The 17,480-nt window shown below is 40.8% G+C and overlaps 1 protein-coding gene across 1 annotated transcript in view; it reads right to left on the bottom strand.

The window, feature by feature from the left end:
• Positions 1-4,747: 4,747 nt before the first annotated feature.
• The window catches only part of antxr2a (ANTXR cell adhesion molecule 2a), a 64,427-nt gene continuing 51,694 nt past the window's right edge, over positions 4,748-17,480 (bottom strand). Inside the window, exon 17 of the mRNA XM_072665060.1 lies at positions 4,748-7,872. Within this exon, the coding sequence (XP_072521161.1) occupies positions 7,837-7,872 (36 nt within the window). The 3' untranslated portion in view covers positions 4,748-7,836. The remainder of the gene's footprint in view (positions 7,873-17,480) is intronic.

The following is a 17,480-nucleotide window of genomic DNA, read 5'->3' as shown; positions in this document are numbered from 1 at the left end:
CTGGCTGGATTTACTAAAATCCACTGGGTGGATTTACTAAATGTTCGACAGGTTGTATTGTCTTACCGCAAGACTGCAATCAATCTCCAGCATCTCTGAGCATCATCAGCGACACGCTCAACAATACCGCTTCTCGGTTTGGATCTTATATTACGCAAAGGGTCTTTAAACTAAAAGGCACCAGAAACGGCTTACTTTCTTATCATAGAGTTTTAAAAGTATCATTTCAGAATGGGACGCTTCAAGCTGTGGGACATTAAGCAGCAACAACAAATGAAATATGTCTATGATGTCACAAACAATCCATTTGCATATTCATCCTACAGCTGTTTATTAAGTTGCATTTTTAGATTTCTTTGAGGTATAAATAGTAAAATGCTCAGATATAGTTTAGACAGGTGTATGTTACCACCCTGTTATTGTGAGCTTTGCTCGAAATAGCTGGTTAGCATCACAGTGACGGCTGTGGCATAGCATAGCGTAGCATCGCTAGCTTTGTTTTTAACACTGTAATAAAACCATTTTATTCCAGAGCTTCACTGGATAGCGCTGCTGTCCACTCTGTGTCTCCCTAGCATGGTATGTAGTTAGCTAGCTGAAGAGACTGTAGCCGAGATAGCTTCAAGCCTAGCACAGCTTCCCCGGCTTTAGTTTCCTCGCTCGCCAAATTAGAGTTACCCTTTTACACTTTGGGAATTTTGGAATTCGCCTGTTTTGCAGTCCCATTTTGGTCTGACCCTTCCATGTACTGAACCTTCGATTTTTAACTATGCCAAAGTAAATACAGTTGGTATTTAAGGTGCAACATGTTCTATACAACCAATCAGACCAATCAAAACACGGTAACAAAAAAAAAGGGGGGGAGGGGTTAAGGGATGTCGAAGGGATTCCGACTGTAATAAATAAACCCACACAAATATCAGTGGACTTATGAAATCATTAGTTGAAGAGAGCAGAATGGGTCATAAATCATATATAAATATATAAATATATATACATTTATAAATACATATATAAATAACTATTGTTATACTATTATAATAAAGCAAGAAACACCAACAGAGCTGTCCACAAAAACACAAGCACAGGTCTACATAAACATGGTCAATCAAGCTTAACTAGCACAGCCACAAAAAAAAAAAGAAAAAAAGAAATCATATCAGCAATTCACCAAAACAGCTGATTATGGCCTAGGAGTTATGAAAAGCCTAAGAACAGTAATCCTCCACCTGCACTTCCCAAATGTTGGAAAGTACAGACTACTTTACAATATGAGTGGGATTAGCTTTTATTTGCTTTGAAATATGAAGCAGAAAATCAAGTGTGAAGTCTAACAAGTTGGTCCTAAGGGAAACTGCCAGCGCTAGCTTCCGCAGAATGGCCCCTGTATGAAAGGTTATATATGCATAAATATCTGATTCCACACTTGCCCACATTCCTGTAACAACTGTGACAAGTGGGATAACCTGCGGGCCTAGACGGGCTTAAGGAGCAAACAGCTGCCTAAGCCAGCGCATTCAATTAGAGCCAACCAAAGGAAGTGTCATTTGATTTTTATGAGCTCCATAAATAAGCATATGGTTTCCGTTTAGACAAAAGCTTTTCGTTAAGTAACGAGTCTGTGTAATTTAAAATGCACATACAAGCAGAATGCGCAGTCAGGTCCATAAGTATTTGGACGGTGATATTGCGTTATGTTATGTTATGTTGCCTCCGTACACCACCGCAGTGGATCTGAAATGAAGAGGCCAAGATGTGATTGACGTGTAGACCTTCAGACTACAAATTCAAGGGGAGGCAACCTCTTTGCAGTCTGTGATTGCCTGAAGAATGGAACCTAAGGACATCACTAAATGCAGTGAGGTTCCTCACTTCAGATACTGTGCCAGGCCTTCGGTTGCTGCTTGTTTGTGAGTCTTTCTGCTGCAGTTTTGTCGAAGTCAAAAGTCAAAAGAGGACTGACCTGCCCATTTAAGAACTTTCAATTTTTTTGCCTTAAAAGTGCTTGAGCTTTTTTTTTTTCCTTTAATAGGTTTGTTTTGGAGGATTTTCACCTAATGATGGCCTTCATCACTTGCATTCACACCTCCTTGGATCAAGAGTTCCCAAGAATGACTACCAAAATGCACAGTTAACTCTTAGAATAAACTCCAGCCCTTTTATCTCCTTAATGTGTCATGAGGTAACGAGGGAACAAGGCTACAACTGGTCTGAGCTTATCAGTTGATTGTCCGATTGTGCCTTGGAGCTTGTAAAAATGGAGGGAACGTGTAAAAATGGAGGGGGTGTGTAAAAATGGCTATAATACAACATTTCTGTTAAACCCCTTGAATTAAGGCTGAAAAGCTGCACTTCTGTCACATCCTAATTTCTTCATTTCAAATCAAGTGTCACTGTCCAAATACTTATGGATCTGACTGCATATTTTTAGTGAAATCTGCAGAAAGGTCCAGGAACGGCTTTCTAGAATTTCTAGAAACCAATCATCAGACGGAGACATCAAATTGTCTCCTCATCAAATCACTTCAAAACGGAAGATCCATTTAAGGCAGAGTAATTCAACATTCATCCCTCATAAGACAACCAAGCACCGTAATGATGAGGCGTGCAGTTCTACTCATTCACAGCACTTTTCCAGCTTGAGCAGAAAATTCCCCCCTTTAAAGTAATGTTGCATTAAAGGCAGAGCGGTTACGACTTTAAGCGAAGTTGCTTTATCACTAAACCCGGGTGCGTGAAACTTCAGTCACGCCTCATTTGGAAAGGCAATTGGCTCGGAAGGTGTCTGTGGATTGCGAGAAGGCTTCGGTCACACCCTCTGGGTGATACGGGACCTAGCTGGAGAGCAAGGTTGGGACACCTCGGAAGGCCACACATATTCAGGCAGAGTCTGAGAGTGTGGTTAACAAGGGCCTGGCGGGGGGGTAGGGGGCAGGCCAGTATGCGTGGGTGTGTGTGCTGGGGCGGGGGTCAGTGACAGGTGTAGTTTCAGCTGGATAAGACTCTCAGTGGGTACACTGGCACCCTGGTAAGTGACCGGGACTTGAGTGAGATCGGGTCCGATCGGGGGAAGAATAAGAAACCTGTGAGAAATGGCCAAGGCAGGATCGGAGTGGCACTGAGAAGAGCCTTTAAGGTTTCATCACAGTGGCTTACATGCATTTAACTGGTACCACTGTATATAATGCATATTAACAACCACATGCCTCATTGATAGTGTATATATGATAAACAAACACATTTACTCTACTGTATCTTTCAGGGTACACTGCTCATCACTGGGATTTTCAGTGCCTTCAGGCAGGTAACAAGTGTACCATATTCTGTTGTACTGATTCCGTAAACCCTGGACTTCAGGGTCCTGCCTCCTAGAGCCTTGACCGAGGGCTCTTAGCTTTTTTTTTTTTTTTTAAATAATTTCTAAGTTGTGAAAATAGGGGCAAGATACAGTATAGCTTTTCTACATGATGTCTTAAACAATTCTGACATTCACCAAGGTTTATTATTTGTTTTTTTTTTTCATTTTTGAGGACCACAACAAGTCTGCCGTTTAAAAACACAGCATGAATCAGACATAATTTAAATGGGTTCTTAGGAAAAAATTCTTAGGACGTTGTTAGGATGTTGGTAAATGAGGCCCGCAGTTCCAGAAGGACGTAGATTGTTTATACTTTGGTTGACAGAAATACACCTGTACAGTAGTACCCTCTTTTGTCTAGACAGTGTATCATTACTGTGGTGTTTGATCACTGTGGTATTACTCGGTTGGTCTCGGTTGGGGAGGAAAATAACTTTTTAACTTTCAATGGAAGTCATGTAAAAATATTTTATTCCAAGTAATTTCTATTCGTCCATTCATCAGTCAGATTCACATGATGTTGAAAAGTGAAAATTGTGAAAAAAGTTGGGATAAAAGGTTTTTGAATGACAGCGAAGATAGACTACTACATTCAGTACCATGCCACAGTCTTATGGTACCTAAAAAGACACCTAAGCAAACTGTCAAAGCTATTTATCTGAGAAAGAAGTCTGCAACACAATATACCATTAGAATAAACACTAATAAACAGAAAAATGTAACAAGAATTTATTAAAAACAATTATATAAATAATTAAGCCACTGGGTTGGATTCCGGACATCTCCCCAAATTTTACTTGTAATAATTAATCAGGTTTTACATGGCAAATACAAATAATATATATATTTTTTGTATTAATGATTTATTTATTTATTTGTATTTACTCTAAATGCTTTGCATATAACTGCTACTGCTACATACTTAATACCTTATATCGTATTATCACGTCTACAAATAATATAAAATCAAATAAAAATAAGGAAAACAATTTAATTACACTAGAATTAAAAAAGAAATACTGATTAAACATAAAAAAGAATCATTTAGGTTTAAAACATTTTTTCAGCTTTAAAAAACTGCCAAAAAAAAGGAGTGGGCAAAATTACAGCTGCTGCTGTGGCACAGCATTGTATATAAAAACAGGTCAATTTGGTGGTCCCAGTGAAATGAGGAGATAAGTGGACAGATAAGCAGATCTTTTGGTTTAAAGCGGTTGCAGAAAAGCATATGAAAATATGGCTTTTAATATCTTTAAATTATTGCTATGTGTTTTAAGCTGTGCAAATGGTCAGCTGAGCAAAGTAATCTGCTTATGTGTGGCGACTGATAAATCAGTTAACGTTCAGTGATACCATCTGGGTGCTCAGAGAGAGTGACCGCAGCCGTGCTTTACAAAATACGCATTTATTTCGTACAAATGGAGACAGAGCAATAATGAGCGAAAAAGAAGCTCAGTGAAGAATACTGTTACTGAAAATGCATAATAATGATCTGCACTGTGATGATATTTTAGCACAAGTGAAACATCTACCGTATCTATAAAATAACTGCACATATTGTAAAACCGCCACTGTTAATGCACACAATGAACGACTGATTAATCCATATTTCCACAAACTGACTCTTTATCCAATGTCCACATTGCCTGCAGCTCATTTTAACTTCATGCATGGTGTGAAGGCTATAAATTACAGAGAGTGCTGATGCTTTTTGGTGCGCATTGAAGAGAGGAACATGGACTTTGGGGGTGATTTACATTCAGTGGCCAGAGTTCAGTGATATGTTTAAAATCACAGCATCATAGATAACACACGGATCAACAATCCTACCATATTATTCATTTGTAAAAGGCACTGACTGAGATACTTAGGCAATATTGTGTTTATCTCTACACAAAACAGTGCATATATTTGTGGCAACATTCAAAAATGTCTTGTATATTTTTTTTCAATTGTATTTCAATGGATATGTTTAAGTTTTTAAACTGAGAATAATTTTTCTTTAAAAATCATTTCTTCCCCCCCTGTGTGCAGGATGCCAATTTAACCGTAATAAAATACATTTATAAAATGTAATAATTGAATAACAAAACTAATTAAGTTTCACATTTACTTTACAGATGGGCTTTGATACCAAAAAAAATCTAAAACAATTTTTCTTGAAAACAAAAAAGGTGAAAAAAAAGGCAATTTAAGCATTTCAGGTTTTTTTTTTCAGTTGCCACCTTCCCCTCTCCATGTACATTAATGTGCACACAAAATAAGGAAAATAAAATACGAAAATATTATAAACATATAAATATAAAACAATATAAAAAGAAAAATAATATTGTGAAAAATATTTAATACATAAAAATATAGAAAATAACTTTGGTATGATATAAAAACAAACAAACAAACAAAAACCAAAATATAAAACCCACTGATCTCTCCGTAAGAGTGCTTTGGAGAGGCAAAGGCGAAACCGTGCTGCTAAATTCTATGCGGTGAATTAGTACGGTGAAAAGCTGTGTTGTGACCAATATGTAAATAGCTCATTAGTAAGGGTTAATAACAGTCCTCTGATTTCTGACATAAGACAAAAAAAAAAATCATATATTAAGGGAAAAAAGTGCATCACACTTTTAAAAGTGCATCTGCAGAATTGCATTTTTAATGTCACCTTTTTATGTGTGTTTTTTTTCTGTTTGTTTTTTTGGGCCAGAGGAATCATCCTCGTCTCTTACATTCGGAGACAAGGACAACAAAGGAATAATTAGACCAGGGCGCTTGTGTGTGCGATGCTTCTACTGTCTGGTGCACTTGCATGCCCAGCCGAATGGGAGCCGCTGCACCCTGTTCTGTTCCCCCCTCAAACTTGATGGTTGTTGAACTTATTTTTAGTGTCATTTGATAAGCTTCCCTGCTTGCACCGAGACATCCCACTGACCCAGCCACTGGTCATTGTCTATACCGCTTCCCATCAAAGCTGGCGCGCTTTGTCAGATTTCGACTCGAATATCCATTTTGCATCTGAAGTAGCGTATCGAAAGTGACTGGATCGTTCGAGCCTTTTTCTTCAGCTGCCGCCCCTTTTCCTCCCCCCGCAATGTTTCCGCCCGTGCTGGCATCATTTCGCGAATGGCGTCATGACAGCGCAACGGCCGAACCCACAACACAATATATATTGCTCGCTTTTTTGTGTGTGTGTGTGGAGGGGGGGTGGTGGGGGGGTTCTGTATGAGGATGAAGATAATTTCTGGAAATGAACAATACTTATCCATCCGTCGCCCCTTTTTTCCTTTTGGAGAGATTTTCAGGTTGCCACGGTGGCGGAACCTTGTAATTTTGAACGATGCGGATACAGTAACGGGTCATTCAATGTCAGAAGGCATAAAAAAAAAGAGATGCACTAAAGCTTCACAGGCTGCTGCTTGCTGTTGCATTTAATTATTTTAATTAAACTTTGATACTCTGGTGCTGAGCGAGCTGTTGGGTCGAGACGCTGTTGGGAAGGCCCTCGGAGAGTCTGGGTATCTTAAAACTGGCCACACTGATGGGCTGTGATAGTCAGAGCACTGGCGAGCAAGGAACCACAGGAGGGAGGGAGTGAGGGAGGGAGGGTCAAAAAAAAAAAAAAAAATTACATGAAAACATACCAACTACCATGTCAAGGTCTTGAAGCATCTGTCCCTCAAAAAGTAGCCGCAGTCCTTTGGTTACACGGGCTGTCTTGCGGTGCAATAACGCTCTATTAATTTTTAGGTCCCAAGCGCACAATGATAGAAAGGTGTCTTCACGAACTAAAGGGCAAAGTCTTATTGCGTCCAGTACCTTTAGGGCGTTCTGTCTACAATTTGTCATGCGTGTGCACTTCTCAGTGTTAAAATGACAAGATCTCCAGTCAAAGAGGTCCCGCCAGGCATCGGGCGATAGTGGACATGGAGAGGCTTTGTGGTGAGACATTGCCAAAAGGCACTGGACTTCTGCACTCCCCAAGCCTACTGGGATTATTTCTACTTCCATGCCAACGGCAAACAGCCTCTTCTCGTTCTGTGTGGGTTTTTTTTTAAATAGCCTCCGTCTGTGTCCATTAAAATTAGTTTTTTCCCCCCACAGAAGGCACAATATGGTCAGAATATGTTAAGCCTTTGCTGCGCACAAAGCGGCTAACCCAACCCGGCACAAATTCAGGCAGTTTTTGATGTACTTACTTTATATTGAGTTAAAACTATCAGAGAGGCTAAAACACATAATCATGACTCAACCCTCTTTTAGCAGCTTGAGGGACACAATCGAAATCATTTAAAGCAGATGTAATAGTTGGGGTCAGCCAATGTGTAGAATTAAAAGAGCCCTAAACAGATACATACTGTGCTACCGTTGGTCCACGGACAAGTTCTATCATCTACAACAAAAATGAAGAGTTGATGTATTGATGTATTCGTTGTCCACTCTGCAATACTGGGCGTCCACATATTTCAGCGATTGAAGTCTGTCTACTGATGCACCCGGCTGAAATTCATACACCGTCCCTGCAAGAAAACAAAACAAAAAAAAAGATAAAACATTCAGTATATTTGCATACAAATTTAATTCTGATATAAAACACAATATAAAAAGGGTCAATCAAATTATACATGATTTATTATTTATAAGAATGAATTAATGATTTTTAAAAACAATTATTATTCTTTAAATTGCTGAAGTGAAATTTACTTTTTAGTGGATATAAATGTGATTTGTAGACACCAGTATGTGCATACATAAAATTTCACTTAACTCTATTTAAATACATTTAATTTAATAATACAAAATACAAGCAACATTTAATATAATACAATTTAGACATACCACCCTTATATTGTTTTTCTAAATACAATATAATGTAGAATATACATCATTAAAGACAGTATAAAACCACTATGTTCAACTATGGGGTTTAGAGCCACCCAATTCATTCAAAATTCTGAATAATAAAAAAAGGGTTAATTTATACACCAATTCTGCTCCTTTCCATGCAGCTACTGTGTATTATTGAATCACGGCATGTCTCTCTCATTCTGACAGACCGTTAAACACTTGTACAGAACACACACACAGAGCACAGGCCACTGGGAAGATACTGGAGCCACTTGGACCACTGGCACCAAGAGGGAGCTCTCGCACAGCTTTTTCCTACCACTACACACACACACACACTCACATGTGCGTGCACACTTGGTGGTCAGCTGAACCCAAGAATGCTCTTTCTCTCTGTATGTTCTGTGTGTGTATATTGGCAGCACTGACATGTACTGTTTAGACAAATCCTTTTGCACACTTTGAGGTCAGATATCATAGAATTTTTTTTTGAGTTTTGCGCCTCATCCCTCCCTGTTGAGTTAAACAACAGTAAAACTCCTCCGCTGCATGCCATGAAATGTACTGCCTCCCCCATCAAAAACTCTCAACTATCAGAACTCCAAATAAGCCAAGATCCTTTTAAATATTGCCATCATGTGCCCTACTTTCCCCAGCGATAATGAGCGCCGAGCGAAACTCCCGCAATGTCACGAACACGGACTATCGGCGAATGGTGGGCTTTGCGTCATCCCTCCACCGTAAGCCGCGTGAGGCAGACCCTCTGCGCTCGATCTCGCTCTGTCAACAAATAAGGCGCATCAGATGCTGTTTTGGCCGCAGCCAACGGCGCGCCTAAGTTCACTGGATTTTGAGGACTTTGAGGTAGGCACTCGGAAAAGCTGTCCTCCTCCCGCCCTGCACACAATGGCTCGGAACCGGCTCTGCTGAGAGAGCTAACCAGGTGCGGTGCAATACGGTCAGGCCCTCCCCGTGCCACTTGCTCCAAGGCAGCAGGCTCGGACTTGGCAGTGTTCGCTTTACTCAGTGCCATGCCGGGCTGAGACGGGCAAGGCCCACCTGTGCCACCCCGGCTAGAAGGAGAGTGGGCTGGATGTCAGTTTAGAAGGCTAGGCTGCTGTGCCGGCGATGTTGCTGGATGGACGAGCGAGTGGTCCATTGGGTAGACGGGGGCGAAGCGGATGGACGGATGAGCTACTGGAGTGAAATCTTTCACACTGTAGGCACTGTGTGCATGGGTGATGTAGCACAGAGAGGCAAAGATACAACGGGAACAAGCCGAACAAGTACACTATCTAGAGAAGTCCTGATCCTCGTACCCTGACGTTGAGTATTTGGTAATACTTCTTGTACGATCTTGGGATTTTTGGTTTTATGATGTGGGTAATGGGACTTTCTAGACTGATATGTTTTTATGTTTGTTTATTAGGCATACTTTTTGATTAGACATACTTTTTGATGACCATCTTATACCATATTTAATACTGATAATGATCCAGATTGATTGACAACCCTCACGGTTTGAGCAGTTAAAAAATCTTGGATTCAAATCACTTCATTTTTAATGTGTTCATTGTATACACTCTTTTATTTGGCTTCTCATAGGAAATAACCATTTTATGGTGTTGCAAATGAACCTCTAACAGAATCCATGTCTCATATTCTGTAAGGAGTTAGAACTACACCCCTTCTAATGAATAAATTGAGCTACTTTATGATGCCCCCATTGCTGACACAGATTTGCAAATGCACACACACAGCTTGTAGAGTCCTTGGAGAGAAGTACTGTCCATAGAATAAGCAGATAAACCTACTGACACCATGCCGTGTGCCAGGAGAGGGCAAGAGAGGTAAAGCCCCCCCCCCCGGGCACTGAGCTGTGGAGCAGTCGAACTGTGTTCTCTGGAATGATGGCTGGTGCTCCACCAAATACATTTGGGCAGTTAGGGATAAGGTGGGGTGATGGTGATTCAATGTCCTGACGTCACTAACACTCCTGTCGTTGATTGCAATCAAATCCTCACAGCAATGCTCCAGAATCTAGTACAAAGTTTTCCCTGGACAGTAGAGACAGTTACTCCAACAAAAGCAGGATGAACTCATTTCAGAAGAAAGAATGAATGAGCAAGTGTCCCAAAAACATTTGTTTTACAGTGTTTGCTGCTCATTTCTCTTGGTATTAAACAGGGGTGGGGAACTCTGGAGGGTCAGACTGCTGCACAGTTGTCTGCTTTTCCTGCTCAAACATGCCTAATTTAACTTACCTGTTGATTTCCAAGGTTTAGTGGGCGTGTTATAGCAGGGAAATCAGTAAACTGTGCAGGACCCTGCTGGGCCTCTGTTCCTAATCCCTGGTTTACACAGCAACCGTGGTGGGAGCACATCATCTTTTATAGTTTTGGAAGCATGGCCTAATGGACATGCTCAAAAGTGAGCCTCAGGCTCAAATATATGTTCCCATGTTTACAATAAAGATGGTTACTTCACACACAAAATGCAGGAAACTTCTGGAAATGGACCTGCAAGTTGTTTGTAATTACAGTTTATGGGTGGTGTACATGGGGACTGCATCCCAATCCACTGGATTGAATTGTGGCATTAGTAACACTTTCCCCATTCTTAACTGCTAGCCTGTTAAAAAGGAATGCTACTGGGCCGAGCACCAAACAAACAAAAAGCAAAGCAATGGATGTGATAATCTAGTCATTTTCAGGGTCTGCAATTTCTACACAACCAATAAGGAGACATCCTGAAATTGTAGACTTTCGCAATTTAGCAAATCTCTCTCTGCTTGGCAATATCCAACAACTTTGTCGCACATTGCATGTCTTCCCATATCAGGCTGACCTAATTTGCACCATCAGCAGCATGCTGGTTAACTATTTTTTTTTACTGTACTTTCCAACATAATTGCACTACATTTTTATAATTGGGATCTTACAATAAGCATCTCTTCAAAGCCACAGAACCCAGCTTTGTACTACAACCAAGCTGTAAATACCACAAGAGGAGCATGATCTTTCCTTCTCCAGTGGACCAGACTCAAACGTCTCAGTAGGAAACGGCTCAAAAGGGACGAGCATGAGAGCTCACAAGAACACAGAGCTTATTAAAAACTTGACAAAACACTTGCGCTTGATTTTCCTGATCAGAGAGTCTGTCTGTAGTTCAAGCCATCTTAAAGCAAAGACACGAGGCTCGGTTCATCAAGAGCCCCCCCGCCTCCCTGACCCCAAACATATGCTGCACCTATATAGATCAGTCCAACTGAGACATCATGCTGGAGATCACCGCCGCCTTTCCATCTCTGATCTTTGGAGTGCTCTCCACGTGGCACAGGGCTGATGGCCACTGGGCTTCAGAGAGACATGTCCCAGGCTCTGATTCTGCTGTGTGCTCGGGCAACAGTCCAACTGTGAAGGCTGTGTGTGATTTTGCATCTCATCTCCCACTAGCCCGCGCTCTGGAACAGCTTGATTCCCCCAGCGCTAGAGCTCCCCAAGGAGCCGTCTTGCACTTCCCCTGCTCAAAGGGAGTGAGATCCAGGAACCTGAGGGTGGAAGAGTGCGTTTGGACCCTGGCCCATGTCCTTTTGAGGATCCCCTTGCCGTAAAATGGTTCTTTTAATATCACAGACTGCTCAGCAACAATTCTGGAGAGCCGTCAGCGAGTTCTGGCTTTGTGCAAACTCACTTTATGGCTGCTTAAAAATCAACTCAACGTACATCTCGTGACGCACATTTCCTTAGGGAATTCCTAATAAAATGCTCAGTATAACATAATGGGTTGCAATAATGTTTACTGGTAACTTTTGATTTTGATTGTGCTTTCTATCTGCAAATTCTGACACGACACAGCATGAGGCATCAACTCACCCCTCCTTCCACATATTGAACACATTAAAAGTTCACAATGGCACAAAAGTACAGCTGCAAATGTGCTGATACTCAGTGCCAGAACATGAGCAATCCTGCACTCTAGAGCTGGGTCCTCACTATCGCTACGCCCATGGTCCACATACGGCCCACATAGCACCGCCATCTGGCGTGGTGGAGAATCCGGACCAAGCCAAGCCGGCCAAAAACATCACACCTGCTGACAACTTGGATTATTCTCCCAGTCGTTAAAAAAAGTGACAGACACTGAAACACAAAATGCATCGAAATCGTCAAGAAATCTTCAGGAAACTGACAACTTCAGATTCTGCCTTAAAAAAGCAAGGCATCCCTGGCAGTTTCTGACCGAAAAATGAGCATCTTCTCAGCTTGAAACTTCAAGAGGACTAAGACCGTAGCTCCACAAAAGACCCTACAAGACCTAATGGCATCACCTCTAGTTTCATTTAAAAGTGAGTGTGTTGATTTACACATCCTGGTAATCCCTGTAATTCATGTCCTGTGCCACAATGCGAGGTCTTTCAAGAGAGCTACAGTGCCGTAATTTACAAGGACATAAAAATGTTCCTCCTGCTGACATAGTATTTGCGGCGGAATGCTTTCAATGAGGAGTGCCAGCTCAAATCGAATCTTCCGGGTAAATAAAGTGGCATATGATCAGCAATCAAACCCTGATGAGTCCCGGACTGACCCACGAGACAAGAGGGAGAGTGATGCTTTTTAATCTCGAGCTGGCAATAAAAAAGGCTAGGCTGGCACCCGGTGTCATGTTGTTTGCATGCAGTTCATCACTCGGGCCGCAGTTTCGCAATGCCAACGGAAGCACCACTGAGGGTAAACAGAGGAAAAGCATAGTTCGCCTGTTTCTTCATAAGATCCATCAGTGATGGATTGCCCAGATGCTTCTGACAAGAACAAGTGCACTGTATCTCATAGATGCACGAGTGCTACCTGCACCTAACACATTATAGGCACCAGTTCCTATTCACAAAAGAGATCATGGGACAGAAGTGCAGGCGAGTGAGTTAACCAATCCAATAGGGCTGTTTTGCAGTTGACCTGTGGGGGCAGTAATGAGAGTCAGAGCACAGCACTTGGCACTGTGGTTAACATGTACATCTATATGAAATTGATTTTCCATTAGACACACAACAGAGTCAACAGTCAACAGCATCCATACACTCATGCATAGCTTTTAGAATAAAATGCAAGTGGCCCAAGGTTGCCCCAACAAAAATTGGTTTAGCAGGAGGTTTCCTCTCATGAATTGACCAGAACTGTGCAGAAAACTGTGCATATGTGCCTCATGTTAATATGTTAAGTTATTTTTATAAGAGAAGTCGTACTCAATGACTTGCTGGCGGTCCAGATTTTTCCTTTATACATATATTTTGCAAGTGGGGTTGGAGCAAAAAATCTGAGGACCAGCTTAAGAACTCTTGTATTACAGCATTCAGCATTATAAAGGTACAAAATCATGAGATATGATATATTACAGCCCCAATGTAATATCTATTAGCTGATACTATAGCCTCAGAATTAAGGTTTAAATGAGGAAGGGTGGTGTCCTGATTGTGGGCAGAATAATCAGTATTAAAGAGTACTGTTAAACAGTCTGTTGATGTTTGATGCCTGTGTGTACTGAATTGAGAGTACTGTACTAAAAACGTGATTTTTGTATTTTCAGATTGAACCCTTACCATCAAGCCGTAAACTTTTGTAAGGATGATAAATGATGTAAACATTACAAAGTTCAAGCGGAGTATGAATAATAAAAGTGCATCAGGGCACTACTTTAGGAACCATTCATTTTTTGTAAGTCAGGACAACAGGATCAATAGGGATGCTGAATCAGTACTATGGGGAGGCAGGTTGCTTCTGCTGACCACTGCTGTAGGGGTCAAAGCGTCAAAACACTGAAATTGCAGCTTCCTCTATGTAATTTCCTATGTACACTCCATTTTCCTCAGCCTACTGACCTGGTCACCACAGAAGCCTCTTTCCTCTGAAAAAAGGCATGAGCTAAACCACAGCAAGCATGCAGATGTTTCCTGCTCACTACCATGCCTCTTTCCTGTGATTTCCCTTTTCTCTCTGCTTTTTTTTTTTTGCCCAAGTGCACATCATTGCCAGCTAACGGCTCTGGGCACCGTCCCCTGGTTGTTTGAGAGAAAATGCCAGTCGTTTTGGCGGAGCGCGGGCGCTCACAGACGGCAAAGGCGGGCACAGATGGCACTAATGGACAAGTGGAATCCAACAGAGGGAGCGGGACCGAGTCGCAAAGGAGCGGCATTCCAAATAGCTGCGGTGGAAGCCAGACCCCCACAGCCGGCTTCCAGCGGGGGCTACTGCAGCAGCGTCTCAAGCATAAAGAATTTAAAGTGATAAAATAATCATAAAGAAGGCAAGGAAGCTGTTTGGAACCGTGCCAATAGGATCAGATGGAGGAGAGATTGGTCTTGGTTAAACATGCGCTCCGATGTGGCCAAACTAGAGCCGGCAGAAATGTGGTCAGGTCGGGAGGGACGTTTAGGGCTGCTTGTTTGTGAATACTTAAAGCATCTTTGCTAACTTCATGCCGAAAGGCTCTGTGGCTGAAGCCCATCTCTGAGATCTCTCTGGGGTCTTGAAGTATATAAAGTGGGGGTCTTCAACAGTGGTTCAGGAGGGCTGGTGTCAAACACAGTTTGGTGAGTTTCCCTGCTCAAACAAAAACACACAATTTACTAAACCTGGCAATCAACAGATGTGTTGAAGCTGGTGTGAGAGCAGGGAAATCGCCACACTGTGCGGGATGCTGACCCTCCAAGACCAGAGCTATAAAAGGTGATTCCCACACCTGCTCTGCACTGTAAACCTCAAAGCTGAAATTCATTACCCGTTTTTGATTAAAGACAATTGGACTAAAATAAACGTTTTAAGTGTGTTCTTCATTTTTTAGTTCAGTTCAGTTCATGAAACTGGTCACTTTTAATTTAGTAGAGTTTTGGTTAATAAATAAAACAGAGCTTTCTAGCACTCATAGTGTTTTATTTGATTTTTATTATTAGCTTATTTGTTATGTTATTAGTAAATTGTGTTTCCACGTGTTGTGCTTATATTCAAGATTAGGTGTGGGTGTGTTTTATTTAATACCTTAATTGCTAATATAAAGATACACCGGTTGTAGTGTCTGAACAGCTCCTGCTCCAACAAGAGAAAAAAAGCAATAAAACCCTCTGATTATTATGATTATTTTAAAGACTCTTCTTTATATCATATATGGACTACTCCATAAGTAAAAACTAGTTGTTTTTTTGATGAATAGTCATATATCTTCAATCTGTTTATACAAAATATTTATGTAATCATGCCATTTTAGAGTTGTGTTTATTGTAAATGTTTAGTTACATTGATTTAATTACCGTAAGTGATGATAGTGAATAGTTTGGGTTAACTAACTAACCAACTAACTAACTAACTTTTTGATTTTCTACACTTATCAGTACTATTAATACGTGAAATTACCTTCATTATTTTCAGCTCTGCTAACTTCTGTGGATTAACATGTTTAACGTGGCTTGAGTATAAACTTGAGCCACTGCTGTTTGGCTGTTGAGGGAATACCAGGGTACTCCACATGAAAACAGTATTCTTTACTACAATATTTTCAGCACATTGTTTTTGAAATATCTGATACTTTTACTTCTATTTCTTTCTCCCATTTCAATTAGATTCCTGACAAGAAATCTAAGCAAATTTTAGCTTCCTCTGAATTGATCTACTACTACTACTACTACACTATTAAGCAATAATGGCTCGAGTGGTAGGTGTGGCGCAACAGATAACACCACCACCTACCATTGCGTTACAACAACACCATGTGGGAGACCAGGGTTCGATTCCCGGTCTGGGTGACTATGCTGCGCTACACCAATAAGAGTCCTTGGGCAAGACTCCTAACACTACATTGGCCCACCTCTGTAATACGAGTAACCTTGTAAGTCGCTCTGGATAAGAGCGTCTGCTAAATGCCATAAATGTAAATGTAAATGCAATAGGGTTCCACATAGTCCTAAACAGGTCCTTCTTTTCTTTTATTTGAAGAACCATGAGACATATAGGCATTACAAGGTTATATGAGTTGTAATGGTTCTGTATACAACCATTGTCTTTACTGAGGATCTCCTGAAGAACCCTTTGAAGAACCATTTAAAAAACTTAAATGAACAGTTTACTCATGTTAGATCAGTTTTTTCATTCGTACATAAACTTTTAACATTTAAGTTTTCATTATATAACAGGAATAGACATAAACATACATATTTATATTTAGCTCCATTCTCTCTCAGACTATACCTGTCTCAAAAATGTATATATCAAAGAAATTCTACAGATCCCTCCTGTCTTTGTATATTCTGTATTTTGTGTATATTTTGTGTATATTTTGTATTTATTTAAAATAATTTTACATAACTTTGTTAACTTATTTTATGTTTAGTATGTATATAGTTTTGTCCTCCTGTAGAGCATTAACCAGAGCCTCACCACAAGCATTTCAATGCATAAATGTCCTGACATGTTGTGCAAATGACAAATAAACTTGAAACTTAACTGTTTACACTTTACAGAGCAACCATTAAAGGACTGAACCCAACAAAAAATGCTCTCAGTTGGACATTGGAAAAGTGCTCATTCTATAATAAAATGCAGTCAAAATGTCTACTTTCTGCCACCGGGAAAACAAACAAACAAACTGTAAAACTTCCTTCCTGCTTTGTGCAAAGTTGTCCCAGAAAACCAAGTGGGCAGAGGTGCGGCCACATGTAAGTGCTTCTGCCAAGTCATTTCATGTATCTGTATCAGTGTAAGTAAACACATCTGCTTGACTATGTCTCAGTGTGTCTGCCTACTTCTCCTCCTCATTTCCTTGGAGAAAGCTCACGACACTGCAGATGAGCATCCAAACAAGGCCGCTGGGCTCATCTGTACTTTTAATTTCTGGCCTGTCTCTACACTTCACCCTCTGCCACTGCCTGGCCTACAGTCAGGCCCCCAGACGCGTTACACATTCAGCTGCATACAAAAAAGCATAAGCTTCCATACAGTCTCACAGTCACAGCCAGAGCACACATGCACAAAAGGATGGGGGCATGGAAATGAAACAGGATGAACATAGTTTTTGTAGCGTGCATACCGGCTGTTTCCATGCTGGCTTGCAGCTTATTTATGGATAGAGCATATTTTTTTGGTTGTTTTATGTTAGAGTCAAGTTATTATTTATTATTGTACTGATTATTATATTAGTAATATCTTGAAAAAACAATGCAAACTTGCTAAGTCTCCAGTTAAAGAAGTGAAGAAGGCAACTCTGAAACTGCTGAAGGTTCTGTAAGGTTCTGAGA

This window comes from Salminus brasiliensis, chromosome 20, assembly GCF_030463535.1.
Source record: "Salminus brasiliensis chromosome 20, fSalBra1.hap2, whole genome shotgun sequence".
Taxonomy (NCBI): Eukaryota; Metazoa; Chordata; class Actinopteri; order Characiformes; family Bryconidae; genus Salminus; species Salminus brasiliensis.
Note: the sequence above shows the minus strand (reverse complement) of the source record. Positions and strands in the feature narration are given on the sequence as shown.